Source organism: Hypanus sabinus, chromosome 5 (assembly GCF_030144855.1).
Source record: "Hypanus sabinus isolate sHypSab1 chromosome 5, sHypSab1.hap1, whole genome shotgun sequence".
NCBI lineage: Eukaryota > Metazoa > Chordata > Chondrichthyes > Myliobatiformes > Dasyatidae > Hypanus > Hypanus sabinus.
The window spans coordinates 92,426,685-92,446,660 of NC_082710.1; the positions used below are offsets into that span (position 1 = coordinate 92,426,685).

The following is a 19,976-nucleotide window of genomic DNA, read 5'->3' on the forward strand; positions in this document are numbered from 1 at the left end:
CTGTACAGACATCCTTGATGGCGGGTAGGCTGGTACCTTTAAACTTGTCACTGGAATTGCAAACTTTAATCCTACTCAAAGGTGCAAGAAACATCAGGAAAAGAACACTAAACAGTGTGAGTTTGAACACGAAACCTCAACATAAATTTTGATTATCAGTAAAATCATAATCAAGATATGTGCTGAGTCTTCTTAGAAGGATAACCCAAACTTAGCAGATTCACAGTCTGCATCCAAATTACATTTTATTTATAAGATTTATGAATAATTTAATCAGCATAAGAACAATACATTGAATTTTTAATTTCTCTATGATCTGTTAATAGACAATAGACAGTAGGTGCAGGAGTAGGCCATTCAGCCCTTCTAGCCAGCACCACCAATCACTGTGATCTTGGCTGATCATACACAATCAGAACCTTGTTTCTGCCCTCTCCCTATATCCCTTGACCCTGCTATCTATAAGAGCTCTATCTAACTCTCTCTTGAATGCATCCAGAGACTTGGCCTCCACTGCCTTCTGGGGCAGAGTATTCCACATATCCACCTCTCTCTGGGTGAAAAAGTTTTTCTGCATCTCTGTTCTAAATGGCCTACCCCTTATTCTTAAACTGTGGCCTCTAGTTCTGGACTCACCCATCAGCGGGAACATGCTTCCTGCCTCCAGCGTGTCCAATCCCTTAATAATCTTATATGTCTCAATCAGATCCCCTCTCATCCTTCTAAATTCCAGTGTATATAAGCCCAGTCAATATAAAAGAGATGTGATGAATATTGTAATCATAGGTTGTTGCTTGGATATTATATTATTAATGAATTATTTCAAACAGTTAACAGATATCATGAACCCAGCAACCACTTTTATTAGCTACTCCATGGAAACAAATGGCATTGTGATGTCAAATCTCAAATTCACTCTATGTGTGTGTTTGAACATTATTTTTTACAGAGAAATTGACAGTTGAAGCTCATGGAAATCGTGTCTTTGCACCTTTTTTTCAAAATTGTGTACTAATCATTTGAATGAATACTCTTTCCTGAATTTCCACAAACCCTTTGACATAACCACACCAGTGAAGTTTTCTTAATTTTGCTTCTTCTTCTGAGCTGAATCCTGATTTATTTCCCTGCTCTGTGATTGGAAGGTTATTTGTTCTCTCCCTCTGTTTTTGCTAACTTACTTCTCTTCCTCAGTGTCTTTTACTACTGCAGATCTCTGATAGGTAACTGCTACGTTTTTGCAATGTTGATTGAGAAAATTGCAGAATGGCTAGGTTCATGAGGATAGTTGAAAATTCTTTTAGGTCATTCACACCATCAATGGCATCTTAAAAACAATCTTTTGGGTGTTTTATTAGAAGACTATAATTCTAGTAAGGTCACAGCCCTTTCTGTTTGATGAGTGCTGGAAAGGGAGGTTCAATTGTGGCCAGTTATCTCTGATCATAGAGCTTCAATGACCTCTCTTGCATTGCAGAGTCTGACAAATTATGAGATGTTCTACATATATTTTCTATGCTCTGGAAGAAGCTGACTCAACATAGTTAATTGATACTGTCATCCTAACACCCTGACTGTGCTGTTAACATAGGGCCAAACCCTGCACCCCTCCTCTTCCCCTTCACACCAAATGAATTGTCTCAAGTGGCAATTTTTTTGAAGGCCATGACCTCTAGCTTCCAGTTCCTTCCAACTACTTCCATACCCTTGCCCTGAGTTCCCTAGACTGACTAATACTGGTCTTCTCTTTTACCTCTGTGACCCTCCTCACCTCACAGATTGGGTCATTCGTTAACTCCTTAGGATTTGGACTTTGGGTACTGCTCAGGTCTGAGGTGGCTGGTCCAAGGCCATGCACACTCGAAGAGTATTTAGGCTATTGTTCCTCACTGAAGTTTGTGCAAAAAAAAAATAATTTAATGAACAGCCTGGGAAATGTGATCTCCTGCTTCTCTGACACTTTCATCCAACAGCTTGTTGAACTCTGTGTGGCCTCTGCTCTTTTCCCCAGACTCACTGTATTGTAAGAGTAATGTCAATGAACACACCCATGTGTGACAGTGACTCTTCTGTAAAAATGTAGAAGGTAACAAAGATTTTTTGAGCTCCTGCCAAACATCTCCCTGTTGGCTTCTGCAGCCAGAAACAATTAAAGAAAGTCACTGATCCTTGTAGATTCTTAACAACAGCCAAAAGAAATCAACAGATTAGACAGAGTGATGACAGGCTGATGATTCTTTTAAATACTTTGGGTAAAGGTGGTGGAGACCTGGAGGGGCATGGGTGGTTACATTCGACTGTATTCAGCAGTGTCTATCTATGAGGGACAGATGGTTGTACAGGTGTGTTCTAATGCAGGGATGTTGGTATTAAAACAGCTTTTCATGCTATTTGACATAATGGTCTCCAGAGTATGTCCAGTTCCCATGGGCGGGCTGTGGAATTCTGGGGGAGCCCATTTAACACATGCACAATGCAGGATTCTGGTACAATTTAATCAGGGCCTCATCTCTGCCCTTTAAAATGCTGAACTTAGGTTCCAAATATCTCATCTGAAGCAGCAGAAAACAAAAAAATTGATCGGGGGAGCTTATTTTGGGTGACATCAATCCAGCTGCCTTTTATGCAGGAGTCACATATGAGGCGTGACTGAGACAAATAGTTCATTTTATAGTAATTCAAAGACAAAAGTGATCTCTGTTGTTGAGTTTTTTCTTCTTATAAGCTGTGGAGAATGGCGAACCTGAATTTTCCAAACATACATTTCATTGGCACCAACTCTGAGAAAATCAAGTTAATGGTATCTGTGTTGAATCCAGGGTAATCCAATGTTAATTCAAGGATTGGATTTGTGAGTAATAAGTTTGTAAGTTGTGGGCATGCTCTGTTGGTATTGGAAGAGTGGCTACCCAGCACAATCATCATTGATTTGATTTGATGCAAACAATGCATTTCACTGTGTGTTTCAAAGGACTTATAACTAATGAAGCTAAACTTTGATCAAATCTCTCCAAAATCCGAATTTTGATACAAGCAGAGGCTGAAAGCCCTACCTCTGTGATGTACCATTGTTAATTACACTGCTTTGGGTGCCGGTTTCATAAAATTGTGGAATTAATAAATACAACAAGAAAGTTTACAGCAATGTGTAAAATAATTGGTAATTAATAAAATATATAGTGTTTGCTTTATGAAAATAGTTACAGTAAATGGCAAAATTTTTCAGCTCCTGTCTGTCACTGCTATGCTATCTTGGCACCAGTTTGTGATTTCAAGTTCTACAGTAGAACTTGAAGGCCTAAACTGAGTAAAATTCCCACAACTGTAAGGTAGAATTATGTGAACATAAACTCTGTACTTCAAATGACAGGTTGAATCGAGCCCACTTCTGTATTGTTCAATAGCTGGTAAGGATCCCAACATACTCAAGACATTGTTTAAAAATGTCCTCCTTCATCATGTTTCTTCTTGGGACATGGAGCCGATGTTGCACTTTCCACTTCTAGCAGTAAGACTGTATATGGAGAGTCATTTTTTTATTTGCATGTGGAAATCCATTCAGAAGTAGGCTGCTGTTTGATAATTAAACTTTATCAAGCTAATGTGCTGTTATACATTAAATGCTTAGCAGCTTACATCAGTAAATGCTAATTCAAGTATTTCCCTTCTTTGTCTTTATGTTATCTCAAAGAAGTTTGGAATTCAAAATTAAGCAAGTTGTGATTCTTTGACAGAGATTAAGTACAGATAAGTTCTGAAAATTGTGCTCAGTTTTATGCTTCAGAGTTAGGTGGAGCTATGCTGTTCTTGAATAGAGAATGCTATAATCCCATAAAACAACAGTCAGTATTCAAACAACTGAATTATAAGGACTAGCTGTGAAGACATATTGTATTTCTTGAGTTCTAGTTTGAGTGGTCACCTGGGCAGTTAAAAGTGTGTAGAATCAAAAATGTAAAAGTGATTTCCTCTGATAACAGGACACTCAGAATAGAAGTGCATGATCTAAAAATTGATGTTTTTCAGAATAGGAGTGGAATTAACAAAAGGGAATAGAAATGGAAGTCTGGAAAATTCCCAGAAAGCTGTTGTGCTGGAACAGTGCATTATGGTAGATTGTCAATAGTGGAGAGAATCAGGATCTGTGGAAAAATGAGCAGCCACAGGTTACCTCAGCAGCCACCAGCAGGCCATCTGTGATCTGGTCTCATATTGGAACAGCATGGAAAAGAGTGGCCCATTCATGTTCCTATGTTTTTAAATTCTAAAGGTTGTATTGTTTTCCATGTGTCGAGTAGTTTCATCTAAATGTAAGGATTTTCCTTTTCTGTTTTTTTATATAGATGAAGTAGTATCCGATAAATTGTGCAAGGAGTCCCCTGTTCCTAGTCGCAAGGCATGTGAGGTGCCATGTCCTACTGACTGTGTCCTCAGTGAATGGTCTGAATGGTCAGTCTGCTCACGCTCCTGTTCCAGCAAGAATGCAGAAGGAAGGCAGAGCAGAACCAGATCCATTGTAGCAATTGCTGGAGAAGGTAAGTGTGTCTGCATTCACAACATTGGCAGCTTTGCAGCAGAACCTCTCATTATGAATGTGGTCTCATTATAGCCTTGTCACTAAAGATGCATTGCCACCCTATGGTGCAGAAGAGTAGAGTCAGTAAATGTGGTAATAACTTAAACTCATCTAGACTCCTTTTCTTGGTTACAGCCAATAATATAGCAACAATCAAATGATGCTAATTACAAGAGGTTAAAATCTTTACTTTTCAGAAGAACAGTGTCTTGAAAAAGTATTTAGCTCCCAACTCCTTGTTCACATAAATGAGTATTACAACCAGGGATTTTGATCAATTTAATTGAGATATTTTATTTGTGAATCACATGCTATTTTTTCACTGTAGATCCCAGAAAACAGGGGAAATTGCAGGGCATGAAAAACTAAAATTACAAAAATTGAAATGTCAGTATTTCAAAAGTTTTCATCCTTCTTTGCTCAGTACTTAGCTAAACCATTTCTTACAGCTATTTTGGGTGAGTCTCTATTAGTTTTGCACAATGTGTTAGAACAAGATTTGCCCATTCCTCCTTGCAAAATAGCTCAAGCTGTTCCAGGTCAGTTGAGGAGCAGCAGCAGACAGCAACCTTGAGGTCTTGCCAGTGACGTTTGATTAGGTTAAGGTCAGGACTCTGACTGGGTCACTCAAGAACATCAATTTTCTTCATTTGAAACTATCCACTGTTGCTCTGGCAGTGTGATGTTCTGCTAAAAAAAGGTACCTCCTCCCCAGTTTAAGCCTTCTGGTAAAGGCTAGCAGTTTTTTTATCCAGGATCTCACTGTATTTAGTAGCATTCACCTTCCCTTCATCCCTGCCAAGACTTCTAATCTCTGCAGCTGAAAAACATTTCCATAGCATTCTACTTCCATCATACTTTACAGTAGTGATGGTGTTACCTGGCTGATGCACAGTATTAGATTTACACCACACCTACTGCTTAATGTTGAGGCCAAAAATTTCCACTTTAGGCTCATCTGATCACAAGACCACCCATACCTTTACAATATCTTCTAAGTAACATTAAGTCTTTATGGGCAAGAATATGCTTTCTTTTAGCTAGGGACTCTTCCTTGCTACTCTTCCATCAATACCCTTTCTGTGTAAGGCCTTAGAGATTGTGGAGATATGAATGTCATATGCAGTTGCAGCCACTGACTTTTGCCATCAGAGTAGCCTCTCTTAGAAGTGCCATTCTTCTGCGGTGTCTAAGTTTAGAGGGGTGCCCTGACTCAGCCAGTGTGGTTGTTGTTTCATATTTTTTCACTTTTTCATGATGGACTGCACTGAACTCCAAGGTATGTTCAGTGTCTTTAAAATGGTCTTGTACCCTTTTCCAGATTTGTGCTTCTTTATGATCATTTCCCCAACTTGCTTGAAAGCTCTTTTGTCTTCACATTGGTTTGGTCTATTGAAAATCTACATGACCTTAGAGACAGAGGGTACCTATCACAAATTCATTGAAAACAGATGATCCACTAATTTTCTACATCAACAAGGTTAGTGTAGTAATTACAAAGGGGATGAATACTTTTTCAGCTCATGATTTTGGTTTGTAATTTGTTGACAGGTTTTGGAATTTTCTTTTAATTTGACAAGATGCACAATGTAGATGAGCTCAAAAAATCCTACTTCAATGTATTTCAAATTAAAAAAAATAAGAGTAAAATATAAAAATAGTTGTGGGGGCTGAATACTTTTTCAAAGCAGTGTATGTTTTAATGAAGATGATAGTATTTAAATAAACAATGCTTGGCAGTGAAAGGATTCTTCAGTTTCATATTCTGCTACCATGGTTTATATTGTGAAATAATTGCTTTACTCTCAGGAAAAAGGCCATTTTATTAGGTACACCTGCACACCTACATGTTAATGCAAATATATAATCAGCCAATTGTGTGACAAAATCCCAGTCAACAGTGTGTGCAACTTTAAACATCATCTTTTTAAGCAAATAAACATTTGAATTAAAAAAACTAATATTTTTCTATGATGTATGCACCTCATGGAAAGAATGCCTCAAAATATTTTAAAATCAGGGAGCGAATGTTAATCATAAGAATGTGCAGACTTCAAGTTGCAGTGACCATCTGCATGATTTCAATTTCCATGTACATTGACAAATTTGATATATTAATATTTTGATCTCGTGTGGATAGTCAGAGGCTTTCTCCCAGGGTTGAAATGGTTGCCACAAGAGGACACAGGTTTAAGGTGCTGGGGAGTAGGTACAGAGGAGATGTCAGGGATAAGTTTTATACTCAGAATGGTGAGTGCGTGGAATGGGCTGTCGGTAACGGTCGTGGAGGTAGATACAATAGGGTCTTTTAAGAGACTTTTGGATTGGTACACAGAGCTTAGAAAAATAGAGGGCTATGGGTAAGCCTAGTAATTTCTAAGGTAGGAACATGTTCAGCACAACTTTGAGGGTCGAAGGGCCTGTATTGTGCTGTAAGTTTTCTATGTTTCTATAATTTTTCTATGGTGAGATAGTATTGCCAATGCTTTGACAATTTCTTCCTTGATTCCTGTCTGAACGTTCTAAACTATTGGAATGATTTCTAGTTCATGGTTTGATTTTAGTTACTATTATCCTTTACTTCCGTTCTGCTCAGAATTTATAATTTGTCTGTAACCTGTATCATTGACCCTACGACCATAAGCTATAAAAATAACTCCTAAGTTGGAACAAGTGCAGCCAAGGTCCCAGCTGAAATTCGAAGAAACAGCATCTGAAACTGCAGTTCCGTCACAGCTCATAACCCTCTGTAACCTGACTGTCGCTTGATTTAGTAGTTAAGCTATTTTTGAACTTGCAAGTAATTACAATTCTGCAACATCTGGAATGGCTTAGGAGCCTGCCATTCTTTGCAATTATCAGTGTGTCATTTTTTTTAAGGACAATGTAGATTTTAGCTATGTGATTGGCTGAGGGGTTATAAGATTAAGCAAATATAGCACACAATTACATCAAGGGATTAAAAAGTGGGCAATAAAACAGAAAATGATAAATAAAACTATGTTGAATGTGTACTGTAATGAATTCAATGCACGTATTGAGGATTTTCCATTTTATTGTTTATTTTAGTGAATACGTTCATATAATAATTTATCACAAGTGACAACTGAAAGTGACGATGCACTCATTGGGTTTGGAAATAAAACCTTTTTGGAGAATCAACAAGATGACTATCTTATCAGCAGCTGCAGTTGAGCTAGTTAAGGCTGAATTATGAAAACTACAGCAGGTCGGCACCTCTATCCTAATCTCCAGTATTAATTGATCTTAGCCAGAGTAGTACTACTGGTGTTGTGGGAACTCCCACACTCTTGGCTTGGAGAAGGGAAAGCAGTGCAGGCTTTTCTAGTAGATGAAAGACATCAAGCTTCTAACAGTGGAGGTTTGGCAGGAATAGTATGATGTTCACTGAGTTGCCCATAATTTCCACGATGACCCCATTTTCTCTTAATGTTACTCATGTTCACAAAAAAACACTGTTGTGTATTCAGTATTTCAACAATATTTTAGTAATCTTGTGTATTTATTGGTTGATTAAGAGTTCTTGTTTAGATAATTAATTAAGTGTTGCATGTGGAACTGGGTTGGTTGCGAGCGCCATCACACTGCCACGTGATACGTGTACACTTCACCTGAAGTAAACTCGAACTGCCTGTTCTACACACGGTGGTTACTTTATTAGAGACCTCGTGTACGTGCTGAGTGAGCGTTTGTACTCTTTTGCCCTCTCGTTCAAGGTTTGGTTATGCATTCAGAAATGCTCTCCTGCGTGCCAATGTTGTAACGTGGTTATTTGAGTTACTGTGGTCTTCCTGTCAGCCTGAACCAGTCTGGCCATTCTCCTCTGACCTCTCTCGTTAAAGAGGTATTGTTGCCTACAGAACTGCTGCTTATTGGCTGTTCTTTTTGTTTCTTGCACTATTCTCTGTAAACTCTAGAGACAGTTGTGCATGAAAATCGCAGGAGATCAGCAGTTTCTGAGATACTCAACCCAGCCTGTCTGACACCAACAATCATTCCATGTTCAAAGCCACTTAGATCTCATTTCTTCCCCATTCTGATGTTTGGTCTGAACAGCAACTGAACCTCTTCATTATGTCTGCATGCTTTTATGCATTGAGTTGCTACCACATGATTGGATGATAAGGTAAATACATTAATGACCAGGAGTACAGGTGTGCCTATTAAAGTAGACACTGAGTGTATTCTGGTGCTTTGTTCAGTGCCTCCCATGAAGGAGGATGTTAATAGACTCAGCACCAAAAGCTGTTGTTTTCCTAAGCGTTAGGGCACTCTCTCACCTGGAGATGTTTCTATGGCAACAAGAAGGGACAGCAGATTCCATCGTATCCATAGGAAGGCAAGGACAGGATAGTCTGAAGGGCTCATTTCTCTGCTAATGAAATCGATGTTGCTAAGGATCACGGTATCCACGCACTCTGTCAACACATGAAGCTGGTATTGCTTGTCCCAGAACTGGCTGCACTGACCATGCCACACTAAGTGGTTGCCTTAATCACTCTTACTCGACACCACTTCCCACCAATAGCCTATTTGCCTGCGCTGTGGGGCAATTCACTGTTGTTGGACTATCAGCAGAGGGCAGGGATCCACATCAGGGTCCTAGAACATCAGTATGTATTGTACAGCCTGAACAGATGTTATTTTTAATGGCAGGCCTGTACATTCCCTGGGTGTTTGAACTGCAGGACAAAAGTTCAAAATAAATTTATTATCAAAGTACATATATGTCACCATATACATCCCTGAGATTCATTTTATTGCAGGCATACTCAATAAATCCATAATAGGATAATAATCATAATAGAATCAATGAAAGGCCGCACCATCTTGGGGGTTCAACCAGTGTGCAAAAGACAAAAAAAATTGCAAATATAAAATGAACAAATTAATAGTAATAAATAAATAAGCAATATGTATTGAGAACATGAGATGAAGAGTCCTTGAAAATGAGTCCATAGGTTGTGGGCACGTTTAATAATGAGGCAAGTAAAGTTGACAGAAGTTATCCCCTTTGGTTCAAGAGCCAGATGGCTGAGGGGTAATAACTGTTCCTGAACCTATTGGTGCAGGTCCTGAGGCCCTTGTGCCTTCATCCTGATGGCAGTAGTGAGAAGAGAACATAGCCTGGGTGGTTGGGGTTTCTGATGATGGATGCTGCTTTCCTGCGACAATTTTTAATGTAGATATGCCCAATGAGGGGAGAATTTTTCCTAAGATGGACAGGACTGTATCCACTAGTTTTGTAGTATTTTCCATTCAGGGGTATTGGTGTTTCAATACCAGGCTGTTATACAGCCTGTCAATATACTCTCCTCTACACATCCAGAGAAGTTTGAGGTATCATGCCAAGTCTTTACAAACTCCTAAGGAAGTAAAGGCTCTGTCATTGTACTTACAGACTAGGTCCAGGTCAGATCCTCCAAAATAATAACAGCAAAGAACGTAAAGTTGCTGATCCTCTCAACATCTGCTCCTCTGACCATAGATCTCTGGTTTTCTTCTGAAGTCAATAATCAGCTTCTTGATCTTGCTGACATTGAATAAAAGGTTGTTGTTATGACACCACACAACTAGATTTTCAATCTCCCTCCTATATACTGATTCATCACCACCTTTGATTCAGCATATGACAGTGGTGTCACCAGCAAACTTCAGTATGGCATTGGAGCAGAGCTGAGCCAGAAATGTAAAGAGAGTACAGAAGGTGTCTAAGCACAAAGCTTTAAGTTGCACCTGTGGTGATGGAGGTTGTGGAGGAGATGTTCTTGCCAATCCAAACTGATTGGGATCTGCAAATGAGGAAATTGAGGATCCAATTACACATGGACGTATTGAGGCCAGGGTCTGGATGCTTACTGATTAGTTTTGAGGGGATGTTAGTATTACATGCCAAATGTAGTCAATAAAGGGCTTCTTGATGTATGCAACTTTTTGCTGTCCATAAGACCATAAGACACATGAGTCAAGTTAGGCTATGCAGCCCATTGAGTCTGCTCCGCCATTCCATCACGGCTGATCTCACATCCCACTCTGCCCCATACACCTGCCTTCTTACCATATCCTTTGATGCCCTGACCAATCAGGAAACTATCAACTTCCACCTTAAATATATGTACAGACCTGGTCTGCACTGCAGTCTGTGGCAGGGCATTCCACAGATTTACTACTCTGTGGCTAAAAGAATTCCTGTGTTCTAAAAAAGTCACCCCTCAATTTTGAGGCTGTGTCCTCTGGTTCTAGATACCCCCACCATAGGAAACATCCTCTCCATACCCACCCTATCTAGTCCTTTCAACATTTGGTAAGTTTCAATGAGAATGCCCTGCTTTCTTCTAAATTCCAGTGAGTACAGGCTTAAAGCTGCCAAACGTTCCTCATATGTTAACCCCTTCATTCCCGTAATTATCCTTGTGAACCTCCTCTGCACTCTCTCCAATGCCAACACATTCTTTCTGTGATATTGGGCCCAAAACTGTTTTCAATACTTTAAGTACAGCCTGACCAGTGTCTTATAAAGGTCCAGCATTATTTCCTTGTTTTTATATTTTATTCCCTTTGAAATAACTGCCAAGATTGCATTTGCCTCCTTTACCACAGACTCAACCTGTAAATTAACCTTCTGGAAGTCTTGCATGAGGACTCCTAAGTCTCTCTGCTCCTCTGATGTTTGAACCTTCTCCCCATTTAGATAAAAGTCCGTACTATTATTCCTTTTACAAAAATGCATTATCATACATTTCCCAACCCTGTATTCCATCTGCTAACACTTTGCCCATTCGTCCAGTTTGTCTAAGAACTCTTGCAATCGCATTGCTTCCTTAGCACTACCTACCCGTCCACCTATCTTCGTATCATCCGCAGACATTGTCACAAAGCCATCAATTCCATTCTCTAAATCATTGACAAACAATGTGAAAAGCAGCAGTTCCTATATTAACCCCATACACCTGCCTTCTCACCATATCCTTTGATGCCCTGACCGATCAGGATACGATCAACCTCCACCTTAAATATATGTACAGACTTGACCTCCACTACGGTCTGTGGCAGAGCATTCTACAGATTATCTTTCCTGTAACTCCATAGGATGTTACCTTGTTAAGCAGCATTATCTTGTTATCTTGTTGAGGCATTTTATTAAATGCCTTCTGAAAATCCAAGTAAATGACATCCACTGCTTCTCATTTGTCCACCCTGCTTGTAACTACCTCAAAGAACTCTTAACCGATTTGTCAGGTTGGCTTTCCCTTTACAGAAACCATGCTGACTTTGAATTATTTTATCATTAGTCTCCAAGTACCTTGAAACCTCATCTTTAATAATAGACCCCAACACTTTCCCAATCACTGCGCTCAGGCTAACTGGCCTATAATTTCTTTTCTTTTGCATTCCTCCTTTTTTAAAAGAGTGGAGTGACATTTGCAATCTTCCAGTCCTCCTTGACCACGCCAGAATCATGAGATTGTTGAAAGACCATAACCAATACACCCATTTTCTCTTCAGCAACCTCTCTCAGGACTCTGGGATGTAGTTCATCTGGCCAAGATGACTTATCCACTTTAAGACTTGATTTTGCGTCGTACCTTTTCCTTTGTAATGGCAATGGCACTCACTCCTGCTCCCTGACACTCATGGACCTCTGACACACTGCTAGTGTCTTCCACAGTGAAGACAGATGCAAAGTACCCATTAACTTCATCTGCCATTTCCCTGTCCCTCATTAGTACCTCACCAGTACCTTTCCAGTGGTCCAATATCAACTCTCACTCTCTTTTACTCTTTACGTAACTGAAAAATCTTCTCGTATCCTGCTTTATATTATTGGCTAGTCTGCCCTCACAATTCATCTTTTCCTTGCTTATAGCATTTTAAATAGCCTTTTTTTTTTGGATTTTAAGAGCATCACAATCATCCAACTTCCCACTCACTTTTGCTACATTATATGCCCTTTCCTTGTCTTTTATTCAGTCCTTAACTTCCTTGTCAGCCATAGTTGCCTACCCCTGCCACTTGAGAACTTCTTCATTTGTGGGACGTATCTGTCTGCACCTTGTGAACTATTCCCATAAATTTCAGCTGTTTCTGCTGTGCCATCATCCCCGCCAGTATACTCCAATCCACCTGGGCAAGCTCCTCTCTCATGCCTCTGTAATTTCCTTTATTCCATTGCAATACTGATACATGTGAGTTATGCTTCTCCATCTCAAATTGCAGTATGAATTCGATGATGTTATGATCACTGTCTCTTAAGGGTTCCTTTAGGTTAAACTCCCTAATAAGATCTGGGTTATTACACAACACCCAATCTAAGGTGGCCTTTCCCTGAGTAGGGTCAAGCACAAGGTGCTCTAAAAAACCTTTTCATAGGCATTCAACAAATTCCCTCTCTTGTGATCTGACACCAATCTGATTTACCCAATCCCCTTGTATCTGTCCAGATGTTCCAGGGTTGAGTGAAGAACCAATGAGATGTCATCTACTATGGTCGTTGCTTCAGTAGGCAAATTGGAGCGGATCCACATTGTTTCTCAGGCAGGAGTTGTTATATTTCATCACCAACCTCTCAAACTACTTCATCACTGTGGATTTGACTGCTACCGGATGATAGCCATTGAGGCAGGTCACTGTGTTCCCAATTCATCAGCGCTTTGTGAAATAATACCTCATGAAATAAACAGGAACAAAGTTACTAATATCAGTACTATCAGCTAATGAACTAGAAATGTGAATACGTGGGCTCGGAGGATGTGGTATTGGCATATGACATAAAAGTAGTCAGTTTATTGGCCAGCAAACAAAATCAAATTATGCTGTAAAGTGTTTTAAAGAACAGAGGAAGCAATTACTGCAAGTTCTCCCAGTAAAAGAAGAATAAATTCTGCAGAAAAACCATATGAGTGGAGGATAATTAATTTAAATAATGTGTATAAGGTAAATCTTGGTGATAAAATTATAGACTATAGGTTTGCTCAACTGGAGAACTATTATTTGCCTCTATTCCAGTTGGCTAACTTTCTCACCAATTAGTCAACTGGAAAACACTGAGCATTGGTATACTCCAATCAACTTAGCAATGCATTTCAGTAGTACTGTGGCGACCCACTTCCTAGCGCACTCGAACCGGCTCACAAATAGCCAGCGCGTGGCACAAAGGCCAGGTCCGCAACAAAGGGAAAAAGCCTGCAGGGGTTTGTGAGTACGTACCCCCTACAGCATCCATGCCAGGGGAGGGCGGGATGAGGGAGGCTTTAAAGCAAGGTTGTGAAGTTCGAATAAAATCACCTTTAATTGCAGTTTACCGGCTTCGTGTCGTTATTTTAGCACTGCGTGTAGCACACCGCTACAGTACCATTCATTCAAGCAGATGCAGTTAATGAATTGGAGCTATTCTGCAGATCTGGCACTTGTCTGGTTACATTTCCCTCTTTCCACTGCTGAGACAATGTAACAGTTTTGTTACTGGCACCACCCACAGTACCTCATCCATCATCCACAAAAACGCTGTGCTTTTTCTAGAAGACAAAGCATCAGCCATAGCATTCCCACTTGGTCCAACGTATTTTGTCTGAGAACAATTGTTCCGATTGCATGAATGGTTTTCTTACAGTGAGGCATCCTAATCTAATAAGTCTTTTGAGTGTCAGTGTATAGTTACTGTGTCATCTGAGTAGACTGCTTAGCACAATATGATGTTTTCAAAAAAAGCACGAGATCCTTGCAGTAACAGTATTGCTTTTAAAGATTTTTTGTGCCTGGTTATTCATCAAAATGAGGGACAACAATGGCTGAACTGAAGCATTTTCTTCCTTAAACAGAAAGAGGAAAAAGAATCTGTTCTCTCCTAGACAAAAAAAAAAGTAGAGAGCATTGCAGTTGTTAAATTCTATAGTAAATTTTTTCACACATGGGAAAAGAAAAATAATAATTTGCAAGCTGTACAGAAGCATTTCAAATCAATGTCCAAAGCAAGTTAATAACATACCATATACAGTGAAATGTTTTACTAGTTATATGCCCAATGTTATAAAAATTTAAAAAGTAAGCTTGCTTTTGTAACTTAAAATAGAATTCAAAAAATAGATTTTATATTTTTCCTGCATTCCCTGAACTGTTTTATTGTGTCTTTCAATTCCATTAAAAAACCTCCTTAAATGAACATCATTAGGCAGATCTTTCACCTAGGTGGTGACGTGTTTGCTAGACTTGGTAGCATTTCTCTGCATAATCCCTAAATCCTGCATTTCTGCAAGGTTAAACCAGCAGAGACTCCATTCACTATGTCACCCATGGTATCAGTTATTCCTGTGCTGTCTGCTGATTTCCCTTAATTTCCCATGAGACAGGAAGAACATCTGCGGATTTCTGAGCTGTCAGATTAGGATATCTGCCCACTGTGTCTGTACCAGCTACAACTTTAGGAAACCTAATGGCATCCATCAGTCAGAGTATTATGTACAGAAGTTGGGATGTTGTGTTACAGCAAATTAAGACTTTGTTAAGGTCATATTTGAAATATTGTGTTCAATATTGTTCACTCTGTTATAGAAAGATGCTATTAAGCTAGAAAAACTGCAGAGGAAACCTGTGGAGATGTTGCTCAGACTGGAGACTGTGATGACTGTGCAGGGTGCCAAAGACTGTTGGGCTCTGAGGTTTTTACTGCTCCTAAATTTGTCAATTGTTGTTTAATGACAGTCATTAATTGCTTTGTTTTTCTTCAGTGAATTGCTGTTTTTGTCATGCATTCTCCTGGTGCTTTCTGTTTAAGGTTATGGTAGGCTTGGGAATTCCATGTTCCTTGTATTATTTAAGCGGATGCCTGATCAGTGCTAATTGTGGGGTCCTAGGTTTGAGAATGTCATAGTATCGTTTGGAATTATTACGAACAAACTTTTTGTTGCCGTCTCTACATTAGAGTCTATCTTTCCTTAGCACTTGGGTTCCGATATTGCCAGCAAACATCGTGACAGAGAGAGTGACTTAAGGAGAGAGGTTGAGCAGATTGGGACTTTTTTCTTTGGAGCATAGGAAATTGAAGGGTGATCTTATAGAGGTGCATAAAATAATGAGGAGAATAGATATAGTCAATGCACACAATTCTTTTTCCCAAGGTTAGGGAATCAAGAAATAGGCTTATTGTGAAGGGCAAGAAATTTAATAGGAACCTGAGGGGCAAACATTTTCTCTCAGAGAGTGGTCAGTATATGGAATATAGTCACCGATACTACTGACTCCCTTCCCCCTGTGATCCCAGCTCCTATTCGTGCCGATCTTCACCATCCCCTGTGACCTTCCCCTCTCTGAAGCAGAACAATCTGTCCTCAGTAAGGGCCTCAATTTTATCCCCCTGTTCCCATACCTCAGTGAGCACCACACCCACAATGACGCAGAACTCTTCTTCTGCCACCTCCGTCTCCGTGCCTACTTCTTTGGCAAGGACTCTCCCCCCAACACCGATGACCCCTTCTCCCATCTTCACCCCTCCTCCTCTTCCTGGACACACCGCTCTGGTAGGCTTGCTTTGGATCTTTTTATTGATAACTGCTGACAAGACATCAACCATCTCAACTTCACCACTCCTCTCTCCAATTCTAACCTCACTCCTGCTGAACACATTGCTCCCCACTATCTCCGCACTCATCCTAACCTCACCATCAAAGTCACAGATAAGGGAGGTGCGGTAGCAGTCTGGCGGACTGACTTCTACCTTGCTGATGCCAGGTGATAACTCCCTGACACTTCCTCTTACTTATCCCTTGAACAGGACCCTGCTAAGGAACACCAGGCCATTGTCTCCCACAACATCACCAAACTTATTAACTCTAGGGAACTCCCATCCACTGCCAGCAACCTCATAGTTCTCTCACCCAACACCTCCCATTTCTACCTCCGACCCAAGATCCACAAACCTGCCTTTCTGCTTGCTCCTGCCTCATCATGCTTATATCTGCATACCTCGACTCAATTCTATCCTGTTTGGTTCAGTCCCTTCCTACCTACATCAGTGACTCTTAACACGCTCTTGATCTTTTCAATGATTTCTGGTTCCCTGGCCCCAGTCATCTTATTTTCACTATGGATGTCCAGCCCTATACACCACATCCATCACTACCATTCAGGGCCCTAAACAGTCCTTCCAGGTGAGGCAACACTTCACCTGTGAGTCTGTTGGGATTACACCATATCCGGTGCTCCTGGTGTGGTCTTCGGTATATCAGTGAAACATGACATAGATTGGGACACTGCTTTGCCAAGCACCTATGCTCTGTCAGCTGGAAAAAGCAGGATCTCCCAGTGGCCACCCATTTTAAATCCAGTTCCCATTTCCATTCCGAAATGTCAGTCCATGGTCCCCTCTACTGCTGCGATGAGGCCACACTCAGATTGGAGGACCAACATCTCTCAAACTTCTGGTTATTTCCCCCACCACCCTTCTCCATTCCCATTTCCCTCTCCCACTTTATCTCTTTACCTGCCCATCACCTCCCTCTGATGCTCCTCCCCCTTTCCTTTCTTCTATGATCTTCTGTTCTCTCCTATCACATTCCCCCTTCTCCAGTCCTGTATCTCTTTCACCAATCAGCTTCCCAGCTCTTTACTTCACCCCTCCCCTCTCCCGGTTTCACCTATCACCTACAACCTTGAACTTCTCTTCTTTTTTCCCCAGTCCTGATGAAGGATCTCAACTTGAAACATTGACTGTTTACTCCTTTCTGTAGATGCTACCTGGCCTGCTGAATTCCTCCAGCCTTTTGTGTGCGTTGCTTGGATTTCTAGCATCTGCAGATTTTCTCATGTTAGTATATAGCATGAGCTGCCAGAGGTAGTGGTAGGGGCAGGTAGATTAAGAACATCTAAAAGGTATTTGGGAAGAATACATGGATAAAGAAAAACATTCAGTATGATACAGTCCAAGCAGAGCAAATGTTCAGATGGCAATCTTGGTCAGCATTGCAAAGTTGGGTCAAAGGGTCCATTGCTGCATTGTATAACAGTACGATGACATCAATGGGGAAAAAGATCAACTGCTATGAGAATGGTAAGCAGATCATATAACTTGTTTCAAGCCAGGTCCACTGAATTTATTTATTGTTCTTAGTTTTGTGTTACTATTTTTCATTTCCAAAAATATGTTTATTTTGAAAAGCTTCTTGGCATTTTTGAATATTTATCAGATATCAAAGGCATTCGGTTTTGGGGACAGTCGCTGAACCTCGAAGTAGGCCCTTTCAGGAAACCCCTGCCCCTTTGGAACGTATCAGGTTAATTGCACTGAGTGAGGCCTGGGAGCGAAGTTTACAAAGGGAAAGCTTTGGGGGAACTCAGCTATAAGTGGAGCACCATTCATGAGTTGGAGAGCAGGAAAGGTTCAGGCATAAAAGGCAGACACTGCCTAGCGGAGTAGTCATCAAAGAAGCAGTCATTGACGGACTGGTCTGAGTCAGAGTGGTGGGGCTTTGGCTCATTTGGACTTTAGTGAAGTAAGTGGGTAAGGGGACAGTTTTCTCCTTGCATTTTTTGAGGAATAGAGAGCACGTCTGTAGGGTTCGTACTTTGCTCTGAGTGTCAGGTGTGGGAATCCTGGGAATCTTCCAGTCTCCCCGATGGCCAAATCTGTGCCAGGTATGGAAAGTGAGCAGGAAGCTAATCACCCCGAGGCTGCAGGAGTTAGCTAAGTAGGTATCTATCAGTGAAGGGAAGGGTAAAGCTCAGATAGTGAAGAGCACGCTGTTGCCATCCCCTCCATAATCATTACCTCATTTTGGATGCTGCTGGGGGGGGGTGGTGGGTGATCTGACAGAGGACGACCACAGCGACCGGGTCTCTGGTACTGAGCCTGGTTCTGTGGTGCAGAAAGGAGAGAGGAAGATGAGGAATGTGATAGTCATAGGTGATTCCATAGAGAAGGGAACAGACAGGAGGCTCTGTCAGCCTGATAACGATACCCGCTTGGTGTGTTGCCTCCCAGGTGCCAGGGTACCGGATGTCTCAGTTCAGGTGCAGAGTATTCTGAAGGGAGATGGTGAACTGCCAGATGTCTGGGTACACGTTGGTAGCAATGACATAGGTAGTAAAAGGGAAGAGGTCCTGAAAAGTGAATTCAGGGAGTTGGGTAGGAAGCTGCAAAGCAGGATGTCTAGGGTAGTAACCTCAAGATTGCTGCCTGTGCCACATGCTAACGAGCGCAAGAATGGCATAATCAGGCATATTAATGCATGACTGAGACACTGGTGCAGGGGGAAGAGGTTCGGGTTCCTGGATCACTAGGGCCTCTTCTGGGGGAGATTTGACCTGTACAAAAAGGACAGGTTACACCTGAACCCGAAGGTGTCCAATATCCTAGCGGGCAGTTTTAATAGAGCTGTTACGGAGGGTTTAAACTAATTTGGCAGGGGGATGGGAACCGGAGTGATAGGGCTGAGGAAAGGGAAATCAAAGATAGCATGGAACAGAGATGATAGAAACGACAGGCAGGGGATGGGACATAATCACAGCCAGTGGGATGATTTACAGGGAAATAGAGGAGTGGTCCAGTTGAAACAGAAAGCAACAAATACTGGACTGAAATCTGAATGTGTAGTGGTCCTCTATACCAGACACTAATGCAATCAGTTAAATAATCTCCACAGTAGATCTGTAGAAGTTCGCAAGAGTGGTTGGTGACATACCAAGTCTCCACAGACTCCCAAAGGAATATATTTGCTGTCGTGCCTTCTTTGTAACTGTATTAATATGTTGTGCCCAGGACAGATCTTCAGAGGTATTGACACAGAGGGACTTGAAACTGCGCACCTTTCCACTGCTGATCTCTCGATGAAGACTGTGTGCTCCCTTGACTTCCCCTTCCTGAAACCCACAATAAATTTCTTGGTCTTACTGTCAAGGTTGTTGCTGTGACAACACTCAATCAGCTGATCTATCTTGCTCCAGTATGCTTCATCATCGCCATCTAAAACTCTGCTGAGAACAGCTGAGACATTGGTGACTTTAAAGATGGCTCTTGAGCCACACAGTGAGAGTAGAGCAGTGGACTAAGCATGCATCCTTGAGGTGCACAGGATTTGATCGTCAGCAAGCAGGAGATATTATTTCCGATCTGCACCAACTGTGCTCTCCCAGTGATGAAGTCAAGGATGCAGTTGCAGAGCGAAATACAGAGGCCCAGGGATTGGAGCTTGTTGGTTATAACTGAGGCTGTGATTATGTTGAATGCTGTAATCAATAAACTGACGTGGGCATTATTATTGTCCAGATGATCCAAGGCCAAGTGGAGAATCAGTGAGATTGCAACCACTGTAGACCTATTGTGGTGATACACAAATTGCAGTGGGTCCAGGTTCTTGGTTTGGCAGGAGTTGATTCTGGTCATGACCAA

General features: G+C 41.1%; 1 protein-coding gene across 5 annotated transcripts in view; it reads left to right on the top strand.

Annotated features, from left to right (window-relative positions):
• thsd7ba (thrombospondin, type I, domain containing 7Ba) overlaps window positions 1–19,976 on the top strand; it is a 969,622-nt gene that overhangs the window by 518,385 nt on the left and 431,261 nt on the right. For all 5 annotated transcript variants that reach the window (XM_059970235.1, XM_059970236.1, XM_059970238.1 and 2 more), the window contains exon 8: window positions 4,344–4,535. In XM_059970235.1, the coding sequence (XP_059826218.1) occupies window positions 4,344–4,535 (192 nt within the window). The remainder of the gene's footprint in view (window positions 1–4,343; window positions 4,536–19,976) is intronic.